We start from the raw sequence: 19393 nt of genomic DNA, 5'->3' as shown, positions 1-19393 counted from the left end.
TGTTTGACTTATATAACATGTCTTCTTTCACATTAGAAGAAAGAAAAAAACAAAATACATTTAGCTGCTGGAAACGTATGCAAATGAGTGCATATTTAACTATATATGGTGTCATTTGCATATTTAAACATATGATTTCATAAAACTGGTGATACAAAAAGCCAGAAATGGTTTATAATTATCTGTCTATTATCTAATTATTGTCAATTATTGGTTTTTGGTCCTGAGCCAGAAATCTCCACTTCAGCAAGCTGATAATGCAAAATTTTTTTGGTCTGTTAACAATGAATTCTGAGTTATGGAGAGATAAAAAGAGAAAAAGAGACATCGAAGTGAAAAAAATGAAAGAGGAATTTTGAAACTGGATTTATTCAATGTTCAAAAGTTTGTATATTTAATTAAACAGAGTCTAATTTGCGTATTTAAACAGAATATTTCAGAAAACCTCTGATACAGAAATAATTGTCTTGGCAAGTTTCATGGTGATATCTGCTATTTAAAACTCTATTCTCCTGCAGGGTCTGACGTCCTCATACCTGCATTAAAAGCATTTTTGTTTGCTGTGATCACTCCGGCCCATAATGGCTGAGAAGAGATCACCATCTTAAAACAATCCACTTTAAGTGATTGGGAAAAAATTCAGCTCAGTTCCATCAAATGTAATATGAGGCTCCAGCAGTCTGTGTTAGTCAGATCGAGCATCTGCCAAAGTTAAAGTGCTTTTATTATGAAATTCCTTCATTGTGTTACCTTCCCTCCATCAGGGATCTCTTCTGGGACACGATGGACAGGAGCAGTGATCACAGCGACCAATGACTTTCTCAGTTTACATAAAATTCATCAGTATTTTGTTTGGACACACTTAAAAAAATTAAAACCTATCCTTTAATTTATTGAGTACAGTGTATGTGAGCAGGCATTGGGCATTGCTCTCCATGCAACATCAAACAAGGCCAAATATGAGGAAATCATAGTACATTTAATCTTTAATTCTTGCTATTAGAGTACTTTTTATCCACCAGAGCAATGTGCTGCAAAACCAACCCTGATGAAAGACTGAAGACAGTTTTGAAACGATCCTGCAGGAATGGCTGCAGTTTGCCTCTCTGGCCAGCAGGGAGCAGTGTTTGCTTTCCTAATATTTTGCACATCCCAGCTATTGCCTGAACAGACATGACACTTGGGAGTGGGGGGGCTGATTTCTTGGGACTACTCTCATACCACTTTGACTCTCATGCCCACATTAAAGTCACTGAAACATCTTTTTCTTTTTTATAATGCATTTAATTTAAATGTTTTTCAGTCCAGCAAATTAGGTTTTCATGTCCCTGAATTTTTCTCCTGGGCTGTGTGTGTGTGTGTGTGTGTGTGTGTGTGTGTGTGTGTGTGTGTGTGTGTGTGTGTGTGTGTGTGTGTGCGCGTGCGTGCGTGAATAGGTGGGCGCTGGGTAAATTCATTCATCTCCGACATTTCATATCAGAGCCATAAACTTGGCTTGCTCCAGCAGACTGTGAGATTGTTGCTGGAATGTTCTTCGAAAGGATTTTATGGTCTTTTCCTGTAAAGTCTCTTTTGGGACCAACTGAAAATCTTCCTCAACAGACAGCGAGGACGTTCCAGTATTTTGGTAGAAAATTCCCCCTGACAGCTACAGAACAAATCTAATAAAGCCTGAGCACCTCGCTGGGCTTTCTCCAGTCTCTGTGATGGTTGCAACATTCCCTCTCTGCGTGAAAGAAACTCTAAATCTGTGGGACTCGGTGCTCCTCGCATTAACAGACCTTCATCATCATTATTTGCTCATCATTATGATGCATTACAAAGTGCGAGCTGAGGTGTCAGCATTGTGCTTTTATAACGCTACTAAATGCATCCACTTGTGGATTTGTGATTTACATTTGATGTAAGTTTCCAGTTTGCTCTCTGGTTTTGCTGGACCATAAAATATCGCAGTAAATCCTGAGTCTTTGAAACTGTGGCAGAGAAATGAGAAACACAGGCTTCATATAGCAACGCCATACGAACGACTGCCTCTCTTTTTACAAGATTAACTGAGAAAGTTGGAATTGCAAAACTTGCATTCTGAACTTTTCTCTCTATGTTGTTATCAACCTATTTTTGTGCCTGATTTGTATAGAAATCTGGTGCAATGAGTGGCTTTATATTCTAAATAAAGTGCCTGCAGTTTAATTTACTGTGTGAGTTCTCTAACAACCCGAGTGGAACCAAATGCATCAGTGAATGATCGGACTCACGTCCACACGTGTCATAATTTACAAAAACATCAGATTCATTCATTTGACCAATGTCATATGAGATGATGTTCTTTCTGTAAAAGAGCCACAAAACTTAAGATTTATAAAGGAATATGGAATAAATGCATGTTTCATCCGAAGGGAACAGTCTTAATTTAATGAGTGAATCAGTTTGTTTGTGTTCTAGACATGGATGAATGAATTGTAATCTGGGTTAAACCAGCAATAACTGACTTTTTTTTAGCCGTTTGGAGGCTGTAGAAACAAGTTCTGAACACACATGCTCTGACATATCATCACATTTTAAGGCTGATCCGGTGAACTTGTTAGCAAACAGTTGCTTGTGTGCACATTCAGCAACTGCTGCTAAATGCTCCACTAAGTTTTCTCTGAAAGCGGCTGCCTGAGTGTGTGTGAGTGTTGAACGTGAACCAGAAGAGTAAAGTTTTGGACCGAACAGCTCAACAATCAGCTGAAAGTTGTTTAAATTTGAGGAGAGCTGCAGATTTACACGATAATTCTGTGAAGGTTTGTTTGCAGTGAGAAACCTCTTTCACTTCCCCGCATTGTTATCACATTCCCATTTATTACATGAATCATTGCTGCTTTAATGATCCTTGAAGGTAAATTCTAGAACAACTGAAAAGCGTTTCTGTGATTGCGTAATGTAAAATAACACTTTTTAGTACTCAGAAATGGATGTAGATTGTTTTTTCTATCTTTTTTTTAAATTCGTTTGTTTATTCGTTTCACAGCTCGCATCCAATTTCCATCAGTCGTTAACAAAAATCAAGGAAGCAACTAACAGAAAAGGATCCAGGTTAAATTTTAGTGAAATAAAGCTCAGCATGATAGCATCAGCAAACTCTTGTTTGTTTATTTTCCCTACATAAATCAGATTCATGCAATTAGTCTCGCCATGTTTTTTTCCCATGGTTTTCCACGCCCCCCTGCTGCAGCTCTACTACCCCCCCAGAGGGGGCCCACCCCTCAGTTTGAGAACCACTGCTCTAACTTTATGTAGCTGTAATTTTGTCTTCTCTATATGTTCAAATCTCAGAGTACAAAGCATATGTCAGACATGTGTTTTTCCTTTTTTTTAGCACAGCTCGTGGTTTAACATGGCATAGCTCCGCTGCATCCGCCAAAGCATAAACATATCCCGGACTGTCAAAGGTGGACGAGCATGTGTTATACTGTCATGAGCCGTATGAACTGTGCATGCTTCATGGGTGCAGCTGTTATATCCTGGAGCACCTCGCTGTCTCATAATATCTCAGATAGAGTTACACTAGAAAACCACCTAATTGCCTCCTTTGTAGCAATTAGCCTTGGCTGTCATTACAATAATAGATGGTATTATAAGACTATTATTATTATTGTTGTTATTATATAAGCCCATTGATGCATTTGAAGATCTTCAAAGTTACAGTATATGTCTTAAGATTTCAGTCCTGGCTGATTTTGTAACAGCTGTGGTTTCAGTGGTAACAAAAAGTGTGGTATAAACTGCACTGAGTGTCAGATATACTACAGAAGAGCAACTGCATCTGTTTACAGTGCAGCCAAACAAACTCACGTTATGGGCATATGTGCATGTGGGAAGTTTGAATCCAGGGCTGGAATGGCGGACTCCGCCACGAACAATGGAAACTGCTGTAAGGAAAAATAATTACAGAATGCTCAAAGCGGCTAATGCAGAGAACATTTGTACAAGAGGGACAAAAATTTAGATTTCATGAAAATCTTGAAGATTATGACAGCAGATTTCTGTTTGGATAATAAATGTGCAATATGTTGCACATGATGTAATGCCACTAAAAGCTTGTCCTCCTCTTGAATGTAGACAGAGCGGGGAGAGCAGATCCTCCTCTGCTCCTCACGGCTGTGTTTACAATGGGCATACCACGCCTGGAGCTGCTGCGCTCTAGAGTTTCACTAAAAAGGCTCGGGACAGACTCCTGTTTGAGTCTGCCTGTGTGTGTGATTGTGAATCTAAACTTTGCTCTTTGTTTATGTCTCCCCGTCCCCCGAGTATTTCAGGCACCACTGACATGCCGCTCCCTCACCGGATAATAGGATGAAGTTGGACGCTGACACTGCTGCTCTCTTATTGGATAATGAGAGGAAGTTAGACGCTGACACGACATGTGCTCTTCACTCGTGTCCTCTTTCATCTGGTTTCAATTGTGGCTTTTAGTCTTTTTTTTTTTCTTCTATCAAGAGCCAAAAGAGCTTTTGAAGAAAAAGAGAGGGTGAGTTTTAAAGGATGGCCTACAGACTAATTTTAGAAAGGCTGAACCACTCATATCACCCAGAATGCCATCTGTATTTATCTCTGCAACGTGATGCATCTCTCTACAACACAAACTCCACAAAAAGCCTCAAAAGGGTTTCAAGTAACAAAGCCTTCAGGCCTGCCTCGCCTCCACTCACAGGTTGATTTTGTATTGGCTGACAGGAGTATCTGCTGAGGGCCAGGTGGGTACACGCTGGGGTAAAACTCGCACAGAATGTCCTTCACGCAGCCTGTTTTCCTGCCACATCCTTCCCTCCCTCATTCTTTCCTTGAACTGTAACCTTCCGCCTCTCCTCCCACTCTGTCTTCCTGGGATGATGCCTTCAGTGTCATCCAGTGTGCAGTGTGTGTATTTTAACCAGCGTATCTGTTAGAAAAGATGGCAAGCGTGTCATCTTAAGCCAGGTCAGAGTTCACACATTGTTTCTCCTTCCTCCCCCGCTCTGAGGAGAAACAACAGGAAGAAAAAAATGATGGAGAAATGTTTACAGAGTGGATGTTTGCCTGGAGTTTACGCTCGTAGCTCTGCTGAGTTAATGATGAACTCAGTATTAGCAGGCAGGCCGCTAAAAGGCAGCCCTCATCCTCCTCCTCCGTCGCTGTGACAGAAAGCCTTTCAGACGGCGCTTAAATGGATGTGAGGTGAGTGATGAAGATTACGCCTTCCAGGCTCCGCTCAGCGTCGTTTCGATGCATTTCAGGCCAATAAGATGTTTCTTTCCATCCTCCCTGCATTAATGGATTACCTGAGCCATTAGGGAGGTGTGAGGAGATCATTTAGGTGATGCCACAGTCAGTTACAGAGTTACCCCACAAAGCAAACACACTGAAGCCAGCGCACGGTGACCCTCAGCGTGCATCTGCTGTTCCAGACTGACCTGCAAACACACATAAACCACAAACTCACAAAGGTAGTTGCATATTTTTCTTTACAAATCACTTATCTGGCAAATGTAGCTGGAAATGCAAGGGAACACCAGCTGCTGATATCTGATGAGAGCTGGTGTTACATGCAAACAATCAGTTTGGAAAACAAGGTCAGTGAAACGGTGACTTGATATCCAAAAGGCAAACAAGACAGAGCCTCAGCCTGCGTGTTCACGCTGATAATAAACCATTAATCATTGCCGTAGTTCACTGGGTTAAATCCTCATAAGCTCACCAGGATAAAGGGTTGCGTCACCCACATTACTAAAAACATTTTTCTTACTTACCGCTCGAGCTGAGAAAGAGAAAAATGTTCTCTCTTACGTGGAATTAAGCACTCTGCAGCAGCTCATATTAAACGGAGATGAAAAGAATGTACAGCATTAAAAATTATGTTTGCATTTTATAATAAAACATATAGCACGGTAAAGCTGAGCTAATGCATGGTGATTTAATGCATGGATTAATGCAGGATGAACTCCTGTTGTCAACCTTTAACAAATGAAGTCATGAAAACTTTGATGACTGTGATTAGTTAATGCTTAATAGATCATCAGCTAATGAATGTTAACTCACGCAGCAGACCATGCAGCAGCATCACGTTGCTCCATTTAGTTGCTAGGTTTAGAGCATGAGTTTTTACAGTATTACCAAAACGACATTTAAAAACACAACAGCTTCTCTCTCCAGAATCAGCGTCCTGTGGATAATCAACATGTCATGAAGGGGACTATATCTTCAGCAGAAAGTAGTTCCAGTGAAAACTTGTGCAGTTGTGTGCTAAAGGTTTGAATGTAATTACAGTGCTTCAAATTCTCCAAAAATGAAAATATTTCCTCATGCAGCATATGAAAACTATCACAGTGCCGCTGAGCAAAGCGCTGAACTGCTGCAGCGGCTCTGCTCACAGCAGACACCAGCAGATGTGAATTTACAGTATGTAACTGTGGAAGTGTGAAACAGGGCGTCGCTGGAAAAGAGCATGTGTGGCTCAGTCCACTGTCCCGAGAAGAATAAAGTTCAGAAATGTGGATTTTGCGTCCGTAAATCTGTTCAAATGAGATTTTATTTTGTCTCTGCAGTCACGCTGAAATAGTGCAGAGGGATTAGCATCACAGGAGCGTTTTCCACCTCCTTATTCGCCTCCTCCCTCCATCTGCACTAAACTGTCCCTGGTGTGGATACATTTTCAAGATTCTGGCATGTAGCTGGGTCAGTGCATGTGTGTGTGTGTGTGTGTGTGTCAGTGTGTGTGGGTGTGTGTGTCTGGGTTATTGTGAGTATACTTGTCCCCGGAGTGGATTCATTTTCACAGCTTGGTGGTGTGGCTAATAGCAGATTCAATTTGGCATCTATTTTAATCCCAAGGATGTGAAAGTCACAGCGGCACTAATGATGAACCCAGGCATCAACAACCCCAACACACGCGCACACACACATGCACCTGTGTGTAGGTTAAAACACATCAGTACTCCCTGCCTCCATGCTACAGGAAACACTGTAAACCTTCAGGCTGTGTACCTGGTGCTGATAAGAAAATGCTTGTCAGTCTCCAAACTCACTGAAGCCCCTCTGCTCCGCTCCCTGCGGTCATTTGAGGCTGAAGTGATCACTTCTATGAGTCAATGTCTTTATGCAGAAGTGAAAAAACACTCCTTTGTTTTCACTGCACGCTGCTGCTCTCTGCTGTGCGGCCTTCTAACAGCAGACGCTAGATGACGCTGTTGTACCAACACTTTGTCCACCAGCAGTCTCCTTTCCAACAGATCTGCTGTTCCTGCTAATGAACGGCCAGTCTCAGGCTTGAACATTTATAAACAGACGTTTGACAATCGTTTTGTCCTGAAAAACACGAATTTCTGCTTCTTATATGTTTTATTACGTTTCTACAAACGTCATGAATCGTCTTGCAAATGTGTGATTTCTCATTTGAAACCCCGACTTTCCATCAGTGTGAATGCACCATGTAAGAAAATAAAGAGCAGATTATGTCATCTATGCAGCTCCTGCAGGAAGCTGAACAACCTGCAGCCGTTCATGCGTGAAGCTCTGCAGCTCCGTCACATGAAAGACGGCCCTCCTGGGGAGGAAACAGCAGCATCCTCTAAATCTAGACTGCCTGCTCATCAGACACGGACCCCCATCAAGCCGTAAATTTGGGGCAATTCAGTGCAGAGACAGTCAATGGGTCTTATCTAGGATAAATATTTGCTTCCCTGGGCTCCAGCCCAGGAACAGGCACTAATGTCTCACTGGGAATTTCCACAGTTGATCAGCAACTTTGCGCTGCTGAAACAATCCACTTAGAGAAAATTTCTGCCCATCATCAAAGCTGCTCTGCAGAGGAGGTGTATTATGATCGCGCCGCGCACACCCAGGTATCAGGGCCCATGATAAAACTTGCCTACACACTACAGCCCCGAGGGTTGCGTGACTTCTGCGAGGCACTACTGCCCTAAGTAATAATTTCCAGGGAGCATCAGGGTAAACAGCTCGGAAATAAAAAGCGAGAGGGGGAACCCCGCTGTGTGCAGATTTATGCTCTGGTGACACCTCACTGTCTGTTTTATCAGCAGCTCTCAGTCGTGCCTGAGTTCAAGTTTAAAATCATTTACTTTGAAAGAATTCAGGTGATGTGCGTGTGTGCCAGATCTGATCCTCTGCAGTCACTGGTTAATCTGAGGGCCAGTCAAACTAAAGTAAATCTGTCTGGTCCCTGTTTGTGTTTTTTTTCTCTCTCTCCTTGTGGTGCGCTGAAGGAGTGGGCTGGTTCTGCGTCTTGGAGTCTTCCTACAGCGAGCGCAGGGAAGAAGTTCGCACCAGTTTTTGCCTCCAATCCAGTGGAGGTTTCAATAGCAGCAGCGCGGCAGGGGAGGGACGCACTGCCAGCACTCAGGATACCCACTCACACACACTCACACACACTCCTGCCCACCAGAGACCAGTTAAATCCGCAAGAAAACTGCAAACACGCACCAGAGCGGTCGCCTAATGCGATTGATAGGCACCAACAGCGGAGGTGAAAACTGAGGGGACTACTGGACACTGCAGAGGACAACTTTTGATTTTTCTTTTAGATCGCTTTAGTTGTGAGGCACTTTTTTAAAAAACCCTGGTGATCATCTGAGCGGCTTTGGCAGATAACTTCGCCGCTTCATATTCTGGAAGGTAAGACTGCCTCATGTCTATTTTTCGCATGTTTCTTCCTCTCTGGCGTGTAGCGGTGCGTCTCATCCAGAGCTTCTAGGAAATTATTAGATTAAAAAAACTTGCTTCCTTTCTGTAACTTTTCTGAGGCTTTTATTTTCTTAAAATGCGCATGAAAGCTCCATATAAATTCAGAGCCGGACTCCCGGAGTAAAGTGGTGCCTTTGAAACGTCTGCCAGAGAGAGAAAGAGAGGGGAAGAGGTTTTGCGGTTTACAACTCCGGGAAGTTAAAAGTTTCAAACACATTTCAATCAAGCCCGAACTCGCATGTTCTTTTAATCTCATCTTATTTTTGGTTTGGGCTGCGAATGTGTGGCAGCCGATGGGGACCGTCAAAGTGGAGAACTTTAGAAAATCCTCTTGCTTTTGTGCCTTCGAAAGGTTCCCATGCTCCCAGGGGTGACACAGCACCCAATAAGGCGATTTATCAATACGCGCAGCCTTTAACGGCCTGCGCGCCGTGCGTGCTGTGCTCTCTGTCCATGCGTTTGGCTGCAAAGCGCAAAAACACTGCACAGTTTTTCAATCAGAGCGCAATTCGGGTGTGTGTTTGCCTCATCGGGTCACCTTTGGGTGCTTTTACGCACCTGTAAGAGCCCGAGGAGCGCTTATCGGGGATAATTTTTCATCTCTATAATACACTTAACTCCCCGCTGTCTAAATGAAAATGATTCAAGGCAGATTAGTGACAGTTTAGCTCATGTTGGGAGTTGTTTTTCCTCATCCGGTCCATGTGAGAGGAGCCGAGCTTCCCCTCTCAGCCCGTGTTTAATGAGAGACATACCCGGAGTGGGGATTTGAATAACTGTATTTAGTAGCAGGGTGAAGCCACACTGCCTCCCCTCTACTTTCTCAGGAGAATGAATCATGAACAAAAAAAAAGTCTTAAAATGGGAAGGTCTGCGTCGCATACCGTAACTAAACCGTGATTTGCATATGAAAACTCTCCGGCTGAAAGAATTCCGCCTGTGTTGCTATAGCCGCTCGCGTCCAGAGAAGTGACAAGGCTGCGGCGCACACAGTCTCCTCCGCGCTGCCTTTGGATCACATATCCAGAGTCACTGGCGGAAGATTAAGGACGCAAGTTTTTATTTCCTTGTTAAATTATTCATCATATCCACACCCCGCTCCCAGTCCCCCGGGCACATCCATTTTGCAAAGCCCCTCATTATGCTCCCTCAGTTGGACACAAGCGGAGGCAGAGCGGCTCACTAGCAGCTGAACGGACTCTCTGTGCCTCCCCTTCTCTGCTCCTTCCCCGAGCACAACATAACGGAGCATGATGGACTCATTTCCCACGACGCAGCCCGGCCTGGTGCGTGTGTGCCCCGGATGATGGGCAGTGGGTGGATGACTTTCCCATGGGGCATTTTCTCTTGTAATCTTTAATCACCCTTGCAGTCACAATGCCAGCACATCAGTCAGAGCCTCCACCACTCCCCCCTCATCACCCTCAATGCTATCTGAATAGGGGTGTTTTTTTGAGGCAGAAAGCGGCCCTGCGACCTGACCCTCCTCACAGAGACATTCCAGGATGCAGCGAGAAATGCAAGCTGCAGAGATGGACTCTAAAGAGGCACACGGGGAGGGTGAGACGCGAAGGAAACTGGGCTCTCCTCTCCATCACGCTATTGTGCCAGCTTTCGTGGTTCTGATGATGTGGATCGCTCAGAAAGTCAAACTGTGAGTGATGTTGTGGATGGCGAGGAGACAGGTCCTGAGTGATGGTTTAGACTTATACACAGAGTGGAGCGGAGGAATGTGATGGTTTGGACACACACGGACACACATACATCAGATAAAAATCTCCATTGTTGGATCAGAGCCCTCGCCACAGTCTCTACCAATTCATTAATGAGCTGTTTAGCTGGCCAAGAGCACCAGACCTGCTTTGGTTTGGCCTGCCTGTACCGCAGGTCCAGGTCCTGTGTGGTTCCATCCTTGGCTGCTAGCCCCCATATACTCCACTCACTCCAAGCCCCCTCATTGGCCCTGAAGCGACAGCAGCGATGGAGCTCGCTACTGAGGACCCACCATAAATCTGCCTTCAGACTTCCTTAAAGAAAACACACAGAGGCTTCGCGTCCTGCGAGCCCTGCCAGGCGTCTTGTTGGGTGGAATCCGAAATGTCTCTTTATTTGTGTTGAAATTAAACTGTCTTTTATTCCCTCCCGTTCTGTTAATGAGCTCCATGTGGCAGCAGGCAGGAGGCTTATCCGTCTTGACAAGGAGCTGGAGGGAAGGAGAGAGAGGGAGACCGGTTAAACAAAGTGAGGAGAGAAAGGGGAGGTCAGGGGCAGTTTGGTGCACACATGCACGAACAGGCTACATGTGAACACACACACACGGAGGACAGGGCTGGGATACGTGTCCTGTGCTCCATACATGGAAATACTGCACTTATAATCAGTGTGTTTCTGCTGGAAAGTACACTCACACACTTGCATGCAGGTGGCTGAATTGTTGCATTTTTTCCCCCTTTCATCATCAGTGGATTGTGAATGATTTTAATTCTGCAGATGATTGATGTCACTGCAAATATTGTGTCCATCTGGGCAATGTGAAACATGGTGTGAACATTTTGTTTTGGCTTTGCACATGATTTGCTTGTAATGACCCCAAATTAGAGCAGGGTCAAAGCTGTTATAGCAGTAATGCAAATGAGAGGGTCCCATTCCTCTGATCACACAGGAATGGAGAGAGGGAGCGGGGTCATTTTCTTGATACCGTAGATGTGTCAAAGACAGCCATGGGAAAGAAGATCATCACTATTTCCTCTATTGATGAAACCACTGTAAGCTCTATTGGTCCTTAAATCCCATTACACAGATTCCACAGCCTGCCAATTAGACTTTACATGACATTTTCCACCCAAAAAGCTTCGCAAAATCCACTAAAAGTGAAACAAAAAGCAATAAATGTATAAATAAGCTGATAAAAAGCAACAGCAAAGCAAAGTTGACACGATTGCGGGTGACCTTGCCTTGAAATTATCCGTTCCTCAAATTGCGATCATACATTCTTCCCCGTTCTAATTAAACATTAGACTTTATTTGTTCCAGATGCAGCTTTTTTTTTTTGAAGTGTTATTTTGGTGAGGGAACTCTGTGGCATGAGAATGGTGCAGGCCCGCATGTAAGAGTAGATCCAGAGCAGCCCGTGTGACCATGTTGACTCTGCGCTGGTCCGTGCAACCGCAGTGACCCAGCACAACTGCTCTGATATTCAGATGTCATCCCTCTGCAACACATACTGTCAATACAGACTGAGTGGTTCAGTGCATGTGGGAGAAGTATGGGTTCAGTCATGGGGTTTAAATCAGTGGTGTCACATGTGAGGAGCACTCTGAAGGCACACATCAAATGTGCTAATGACGGTGGTGATAAAACCCTTACTGTATGAGTGATAGCAGACATTATGTGTAATGACATCAGTGTGGTGGACAGGGCCGGCCGGGGCCCTCGCCGCGTCTGGGTGCTGTTTGGGGATGTTGGAATGAAAGACAGCTCTGAACGGCTCTGCACATACCACCTCAGAGCTGTCTTGAGTATTAATAGACATGTCTTTGTTCCAACTGACACGCTTCTGAAGTGGAATGAGACAAGCTGAGGCGATAAGGATCTCCACTCTCTGTGTGAGTCAAACCTCAAAGTACCACTTAGGCGGCTTTCCCTTTGCTCTCTGAAGTTTGGCGGTGCGGCGGGAGGCCGGGCTCAGACAACGGCTGAGACGGAGACTCTGACAGGAGCTGTCAAGGGCTTCTCCCCTGCTCGAGTTTTTAACGGAGGGCAGTGCACAAATGAAGCCGCGTTCGTCCAGGCCCGAGTCCTCTGGTTTTACTTATCTGCTTAGCAAAGAGCGAGGAGATGTTAAGAGGGACATGGAGTCGAGTGAAAAGGCTGGACTGTTTGTATACAAATGTGAAAGAGAGTGTCGATGAAAAAAAAGTGTGATCAAGGAAAAGAGACAGACAAGAGAGGGTGGGCAGAGAAAGAGAGGGGTCGTTAAAAGGACACCATCTCGCTTGCAGTAAATGGCGGTAAAGTATCTGGCTAATCTGCCATCATTACACTGATTAAATCACCAGGGATTTGGCGTTCCCATCAGCTGCAATCAATGGGGCAAAATCAATAGACGGGGGATACGTGAGAGGCTCTCCGTCAGCTGCACCTCGTCCCGAGCCACACTAAACATTTTTATATTAGCATCAATAAAACTTAAATGACATGGATTTGGGGATTTTTATATTAAGCGTTTTATGAAACGCTGTGGTTCCCTGGAGTTTCAGTGTCTTTTCCTTCACACGTTTGTGTTAAAACCGAGGCCTAATCCCCCCCCCCTTCCTCTCTCCCCCTTTTCGTCTCTCACTCACCGACTCACTCGAAGATGGAGTCTGAGCTGTCACACAGTCTCAGCGTTAAATGTTAATTAAGGTTAAAAGGAAAAGAAGGCAAGAAAACACATTTTAACACAAAATAAAATATACAGTGGAAAAAAATGAAAGCAAACGTCTGCTAAAAACACTAAAATGTCTGTTGCCAAAGCTCACTGTTGCCAAATGGAACTCATTAAGAAGGGTTTGTGTTTCAAGCTAGTGCCAGAATGAAAGGAAAGATAGGAAAAAAGCCATTCAGAACTTCCATTGCAAAAATAGACATTTTGGACACATCGCAGCTAATATGAGCCATCTATATTGATTGATGATGTGCATTAAAGGAGTAGTTAAATGAGAAGATTGATATCACTCTCATGTCTGCACGCTAAATATTTGCTGATGCTAACATAGCATAAAGACTGGAAACAGTTTGTAGCAGCTAGCCTGGCTCTGATCAAAGGTCAGAAAAAAATCTGTCTGCCTGTCTTGTCTTTTATTGCAGTTATATTTGATTCTAAATAAAAATCAATTTTTTATTTTGCTACCACTCTCATATCTGTACATTAAATATGAAGACAAGTGTCGATTAGCTTAGCTTAGCTTAAAGACTGGAAGCAGGGGAAAACAGCTAGCCTGGCTCGGTCCAAAGCTGAAAAACCTGCCTAGCAGCACCTCTAAAACTCACTTATTTACACATTATACCTCATTTTTTAAATTCACACAAGCAGTAATTGTTGTGAATTTGTGGTTTTAGTGAGGGTTATCTGCTGGATCAATTTCTTGAGCCAGGCTAGCTGTTTCCTACCGTTTCTAGGCTTCATGCTATGCTGCAGACTGCAGCATCATATTTACTGTACAGACATGAGAGAGGCATCAATCTTGTCAAGAAAAAAGCAAACTTGATGATAAAACTGTTTGTACTGCAAATGAAACGGAGGTGATCTGTCTTTGTCTTTCAGAATGAGGCAGTGTAAAGGTTGGAGTGTGGTTCTGCTGGTGCTTTTGGGGCTGGGAGCTTTGGCCCAGAAGCTGCCCACGAGAGACGAAGGACTCTTCCAGATGCAGATCAGGGACAAGTCGCTGTTCCACGACTCCTCTGTCATCCCGGATGGAGCCGAGATCAGTGGCTATCTGTTCAGGGACACACCCAGAAGGTAAGACAAACAGTGACTGAATGAATTACATAATGCTAGTGATTCAAACTGTTTGCACGTTGTTATGAGCGCAAAAAGGAGCCAGTTCCACCTTCCGCCGCTGACTGAGCCATAACAACCAGCAAAGAACACATTAAACTTGCAGATGGTCACTTACTGTAAATAGATAGGAAACATCAGATGTTGCTCTGTAACATGATCTATTATGGCGATGCAAAAACTAAATAATAAATGAGAAAGTCGTGTTTGTGTAATTGAGTGTCTGTTAGCTCAGAGCGAGAGAAACCAAGGTCAGTATTACAATAATATCACAGTGTGCCACAGTCTCAGGCTACTCATGCATTATCCCACACAGTATTTTGGCTAACGTCAAAATGTGATGAAGCAATGTGAATATCAGTCCCTTCAACCTATTATTTTCACAGGTACTACTTTGTGGTGGAGGAAGACAACACACCCTTGTCTGTGACTGTCACACCTTGTGATGCTCCTCTGGAGTGGAAACTAACGCTGCAGGAGCTGCCAGAAGAGGCCAGTGGAGAGGGATCAGGTATAATTGACATCAGGCAGCAGTGGAAGAGGTTAATGACACGTTATGTGGAAATATCACTATCCTCCACACACAGTTAACCTACGCAGTGATGTTAGGCTTTGTGTTTTGGTGGGTTTTAATTAAGTCACAGTCGTAGTGTCTAGTCTGACCACTTATGATGTCTGACTCGGCCCAGGCTGACGTCTATAATTTCAGAGAAGGGCTCCACTCTGCTGTAGTCACCCTACTGAATCAAAGCCATTGCATCCCTTTACTTAAGCTGTCTTGGTCTTCTTAAGGTAAACCCCGCTGCACTCTGTCTGTCTTCCTTCCTCTTTTTCTTCCTTTCTGCCTCACATGAAAACTTTCTCCATCTGGACGGCGTCCTTTCAGCACAGGAGACCCTGCCAGATGACCAAAGCGGTGGTTTAGAGCTTAAATGTGTGATGTGAGCATATATTTGAATATAAATACACGAGCACCTGCGTGTGTGTCTGTGCTCTTGTCAGGTCAGATATTACAAAATGATTTATTGGATTGTTATGCTGCTGACGACGTGCACTTTGCCTCAAGAGAAAAGAATTCGTCTGCAAGTCGAGGAGTAATGACAGATTTGGACCCAGCACATGCAGTGCCATTGGTAGAGATATGCTGGAGTAGTAGTTGCACCAGTGAACTTCTTCCTCTCGTTGCAGCTCTTTCTGCTAAATGTGTCTAGTGGGAGTAGATCTTTGAGCATTAATTTTTAGTACACCACTGAGCACACTCTCTGGTTGACAAACATAATATTATGCTAGGCCTGTCTCTCTCACGTAGAAGCTACAAGGCGCCTCTTTGTAGCACAGCTTCCCCGGAAAGGCCAAGTGAATGCCGGCCTGTGATCTTTGGGGATGTTTGGAGTGAAAACATGGCTGCCATGTGAGGGGCTAATCGTCTGTGAGGCTCGCAGGGCTTCATCATAACCTCACAGCATCAACACGTTAAACATTTTTAGTACGGGTGGAAATTATTTTTTCCTCAAAGCCAAAAGTGAAATGGAAAGAAAATACCGTAAAGGTCATGACAACAGATCTCTGTCAGAATTTATAATATAAATTTGGATGCTGTGTCAATCAAAGAGCTCATGTCGTGCCTGTTTGTTTTGGTTTTGCAGGAGAGCCTGAACCTCTGGACCAGCAGAAACAGCAGGTGACCGTGGACGAGGGGACGGAGCTCTTTACCTACAAGGGTAATGACGTGGAGTCCTACGTGGCCACCAGCACGCCCTCTGGCCTCTATCAGCTGGAGCTGCTGTCCACAGAGAAAGACAGCAACTTCAAGGTGTACGCCACCACGACTCCAGAGTCTGACCAGCCCTACCCGGAGCTGCCCTACGACCCTCGTGTGGACGTGACCGCGCTGGGCCGGACCACTGTCACTCTGGCCTGGAAACCAACACCAACGGGCTCTTTGATGGGCCAGCCTGTCCAGTACTGTGTCGTGATCAACAAAGAGCACAATTTCAAGAGCATGTGTGCAGCTGAAGCTAAGATGAGCGTCGATGATGCCTTCATGCTGGCGCCCAAGCCTGGCAGAGACTTCAGCCCGTTTGACTTTGCCCACTTTGGCTTTGTTCCCTCTGACATTGGTTTCGGAAAGGATCGAGGCCTCACAAGCAACAAGATCTCACGGGCGTACACGGCCAAGCCCAAAGCGTCAGACATTCAGAAGGTGTGCATTGGCAATAAAAACATTTTCACTGTGTCAGACCTGAAGCCGGACACACAGTACTACTTTGACGTGTTTGCTGTGAATTCAGCGACCAACACCAGCACTGCATACGTGGGAACATTCGCTCGCACTAAAGAGGAGGCTCGTCAGAAGACAGTGGAGCTCAAGGACGGCAAAGTATCGGACGTTTTCATCAAGAGAAAGGGCAGCAAGTTTCTGCGCTTTGCCCCCGTGTCCTCCCATCAGAGGGTCACTCTGTTTGTCCACACGTGTCTGGACGCCGTGCAGGTGCAGGTGAGGCGCGATGGCAAGTTGCTGCTGTCCCAGAATGTTGAGGGGGTACGGCAGTTCCAGCTGCGGGGAAAGCCAAAAGCCAAGTACCTCATCCGCTTGCGGGGCAGCAGGAAAGGGGCCTCCACTTTGAAGGTGCTAGCCACCACACGACCCAGCAGCAAGCAGCCCTTCCCTTCGCTTCCGGAGGACACGCGCATCAAGGCCTTCGACAAGCTGCGCACCTGCTCCTCCGTCACTGTGGCCTGGCTGGGCACGCAGGACCGCAACAAATACTGCATATACCGCAAGGAGGTGGCTGACAATTACGGCGAGGAGCAGCGACGCCGGGAACAAAACCAGTGTGCCGGGCCAGAGACCCGCAGGAAGTCAGAAAAGGTCCTGTGCAAGTACTTCCACAGCCCGAACCTGCAGAAAGCTGTGACTACAGAGACCATCACAGGTCTGGAGCCTGGCAAGACCTACCTGCTGGACGTTTACGTGGTGGGACACAGTGGTCACTCAGTGAAATACCAGAGCAAACTGGTGAAAACAAGGAAATACTGCTAAATGACTCTGCAAAGAATAAATCTATTATAAATATATATATTAAATAAGTTTATTTAACTCTAAGTGATATTCTACTAAGGAGTGTATACAGACTGACTACTCACACAGCGGATGGGCCTGTGGCAGTGACTGAACTGTTTGTAGAGAGAGATATCAACCTGTATATTTATGTTTACATTTCATTGTGGCACCTGTGGGTGGCCCATAGCGTGAGGTGCTTTGTTACCTGGCTTGTCGTCTTGTCATCATGTTGCCACTGGGGAGGCAGAACTTCAAAGAAGATCATCTTTCATCTCATATGTTTCTTTGTTGCTGCATGACATTTGCTTTTGTCTGTCATATTTGTGTGTTTCTTCAGTTTCCAATCACGTTGACCGGAGGAGATACAGTAGCTACCCACGTTGTATAGATTTCTCACTGCATATTCACTACATGTTTTAGGAGGAATTTAAATTATTTTATACTTTTCGTCTCTCTTTTTGATTGTTTTTATTGATGACAATAATAACTGTTACGAGGAAATTCCAGTTTTACGAGGAAGCTGTCGTAGTTCAGACATTCCCTGATGTATCTCAGCCAGTGTTTGCTCTAGAGCCCATCTTGTAAATGTGTTCTGTGCTGGAGATCTGTGTTATTATCACTGTATCGCTGTGTGTGTGTGTCACATGTACAGAGTTGTCCTGCCAATATTCATGTACATAAACACTAAATATAGAACAAGTAATCCCTCTGTCACCCTGGGTGTCATGTTCTTTTGCCAAGCAGTTAACATCTCAGTCATGGCTCGGAGATGAAAGAGCACACTGTGCATTGTGTTTATAGACTCAGATGCTCACATTAGGGTTGCATAAGCAGAACCTGATACTTGCAATTTGAAGTGATCCTAAAAAATGATTTGTGACACGAAACGATCAACAGAGGGCAAATTATTCCCTGGAGATAACTTTTTGTCTAAGATGATACAAGTGGTGTCGAAACTCCGCTGGAAACGTTTTACCTCTCAGCGCCATCATTTGCAATCAAACCAGTGTCTCAGTGACATCCATTCTAATAAATCGTTCCATTTTAGCATACTTATGAGTCCATTTCTTTGTCTCTGTTGGAGAACCGTTCATAGTTTCGATGCTGAGAATTTTTTGAGCTGACTCAGAACATTAAAGCCAGAGCAGAAACGTAGGATGAAAGTTTGTTTTAGCTCAGAGAGGACAGACCATCTGTTTCACATGGCCTGCTTCTTTGTTTTTAGGTAAAAACACTTCATACGGTGTCGCCACGCTGTGCGCTGATCTCCTTGATGATGCAAATGTGCCACACAGGAAGTTTTCATTTCATACGTGAAATTATGCTTCAGCTCAACAGGTGGAGGAACAGCACAGAAATAACACTGAGATAACTCTCACCATGACTTGTTAATATAATTTCTGTCAAATATAAGAAATTATTTTGTTGTTTATCGTCTTTTTTATGTTAAAGTGACACTACAAAACTTAAAATAATCCTCTCTTTTAATCTACAAATTCAAGCAATAAAACGCACCACTGCTGACTAATACACTCAGAGGTGCAGCTGCTGCATCCTTGCTTGGCCTGTTTATAACTGGTAGTTTATGGTAACACGTGTTAGCTAATGTTAGCAAACTTTTGTGCTAGCAAACGTTTGATTGATATTGCTGCATAACTGACAATACTTGGTCAGTTTGCTGATTTTATAATATTTCTTTACTTGTGCTGATGCTACACTATGTTGGAGTTTCTAAACACATTCTGTAAAATCAGCTACTCAGTAATATTTACCTAAAGTTTGCTGATATTAGCTAACGTTAGCCACCATATGCTATTGGTCATACCAGACCAAAAAGACCGTAGCAGTGAAGCCTCTGAGTGTGTTAAAGTGAGCAATGGTATTTTTTTATTTTGTAGGAATTCAACTTTTCAAAAAAGCTTGAATAATACACACAAAAAAAGCACATTTTTGCGCTTGATTTTTGCACTTTTTGAAATTGCACCACTTCAATATAAAAAACACGCCATCTAAACACGCCATCATCTCTAGAGCAATCCTTCTGCTCCTCTACCTTTATTTAAGTGCATACA

General features: G+C 44.2%; 1 protein-coding gene across 1 annotated transcript; it reads left to right on the top strand.

Moving 5' to 3' along the window:
• Nucleotides 1-8320: 8320 nt before the first annotated feature.
• On the top strand, nt 8321-18034 carry ndnf (neuron-derived neurotrophic factor). The gene is made up of 4 exons (XM_070960023.1): nt 8321-8649; nt 14024-14218; nt 14644-14768; nt 15904-18034. Exons 2-4 carry the CDS (start codon nt 14025-14027, stop codon nt 17298-17300), a joined length of 1716 nt encoding a protein of 571 aa, XP_070816124.1. The 5' UTR covers nt 8321-8649; nt 14024; the 3' UTR covers nt 17301-18034.
• Nucleotides 18035-19393: the final 1359 nt, after the last annotated feature.

The sequence above is a fragment of the Chaetodon trifascialis genome, chromosome 4, assembly GCF_039877785.1.
Source record: "Chaetodon trifascialis isolate fChaTrf1 chromosome 4, fChaTrf1.hap1, whole genome shotgun sequence".
Taxonomy (NCBI): Eukaryota; Metazoa; Chordata; class Actinopteri; order Chaetodontiformes; family Chaetodontidae; genus Chaetodon; species Chaetodon trifascialis.
This window is presented reverse-complemented; position numbering and strand designations above follow the sequence as displayed.

Excerpts from the sequence above, each read along its gene's own strand:
- ndnf (XM_070960023.1), top strand. The coding sequence starts at position 14,025 with ATGAGGCAGTGTAAAGGTTGGAGTGTGGTTCTGCTGGTGCTTTTGGGG. Across the intron at positions 14,219-14,643 it reads TTCAGGGACACACCCAGAAG|GTACTACTTTGTGGTGGAGG; the intron begins GTAAGACAAACA and ends TTATTTTCACAG. Across the intron at positions 14,769-15,903 it reads GGCCAGTGGAGAGGGATCAG|GAGAGCCTGAACCTCTGGAC; the intron begins GTATAATTGACA and ends TTGGTTTTGCAG.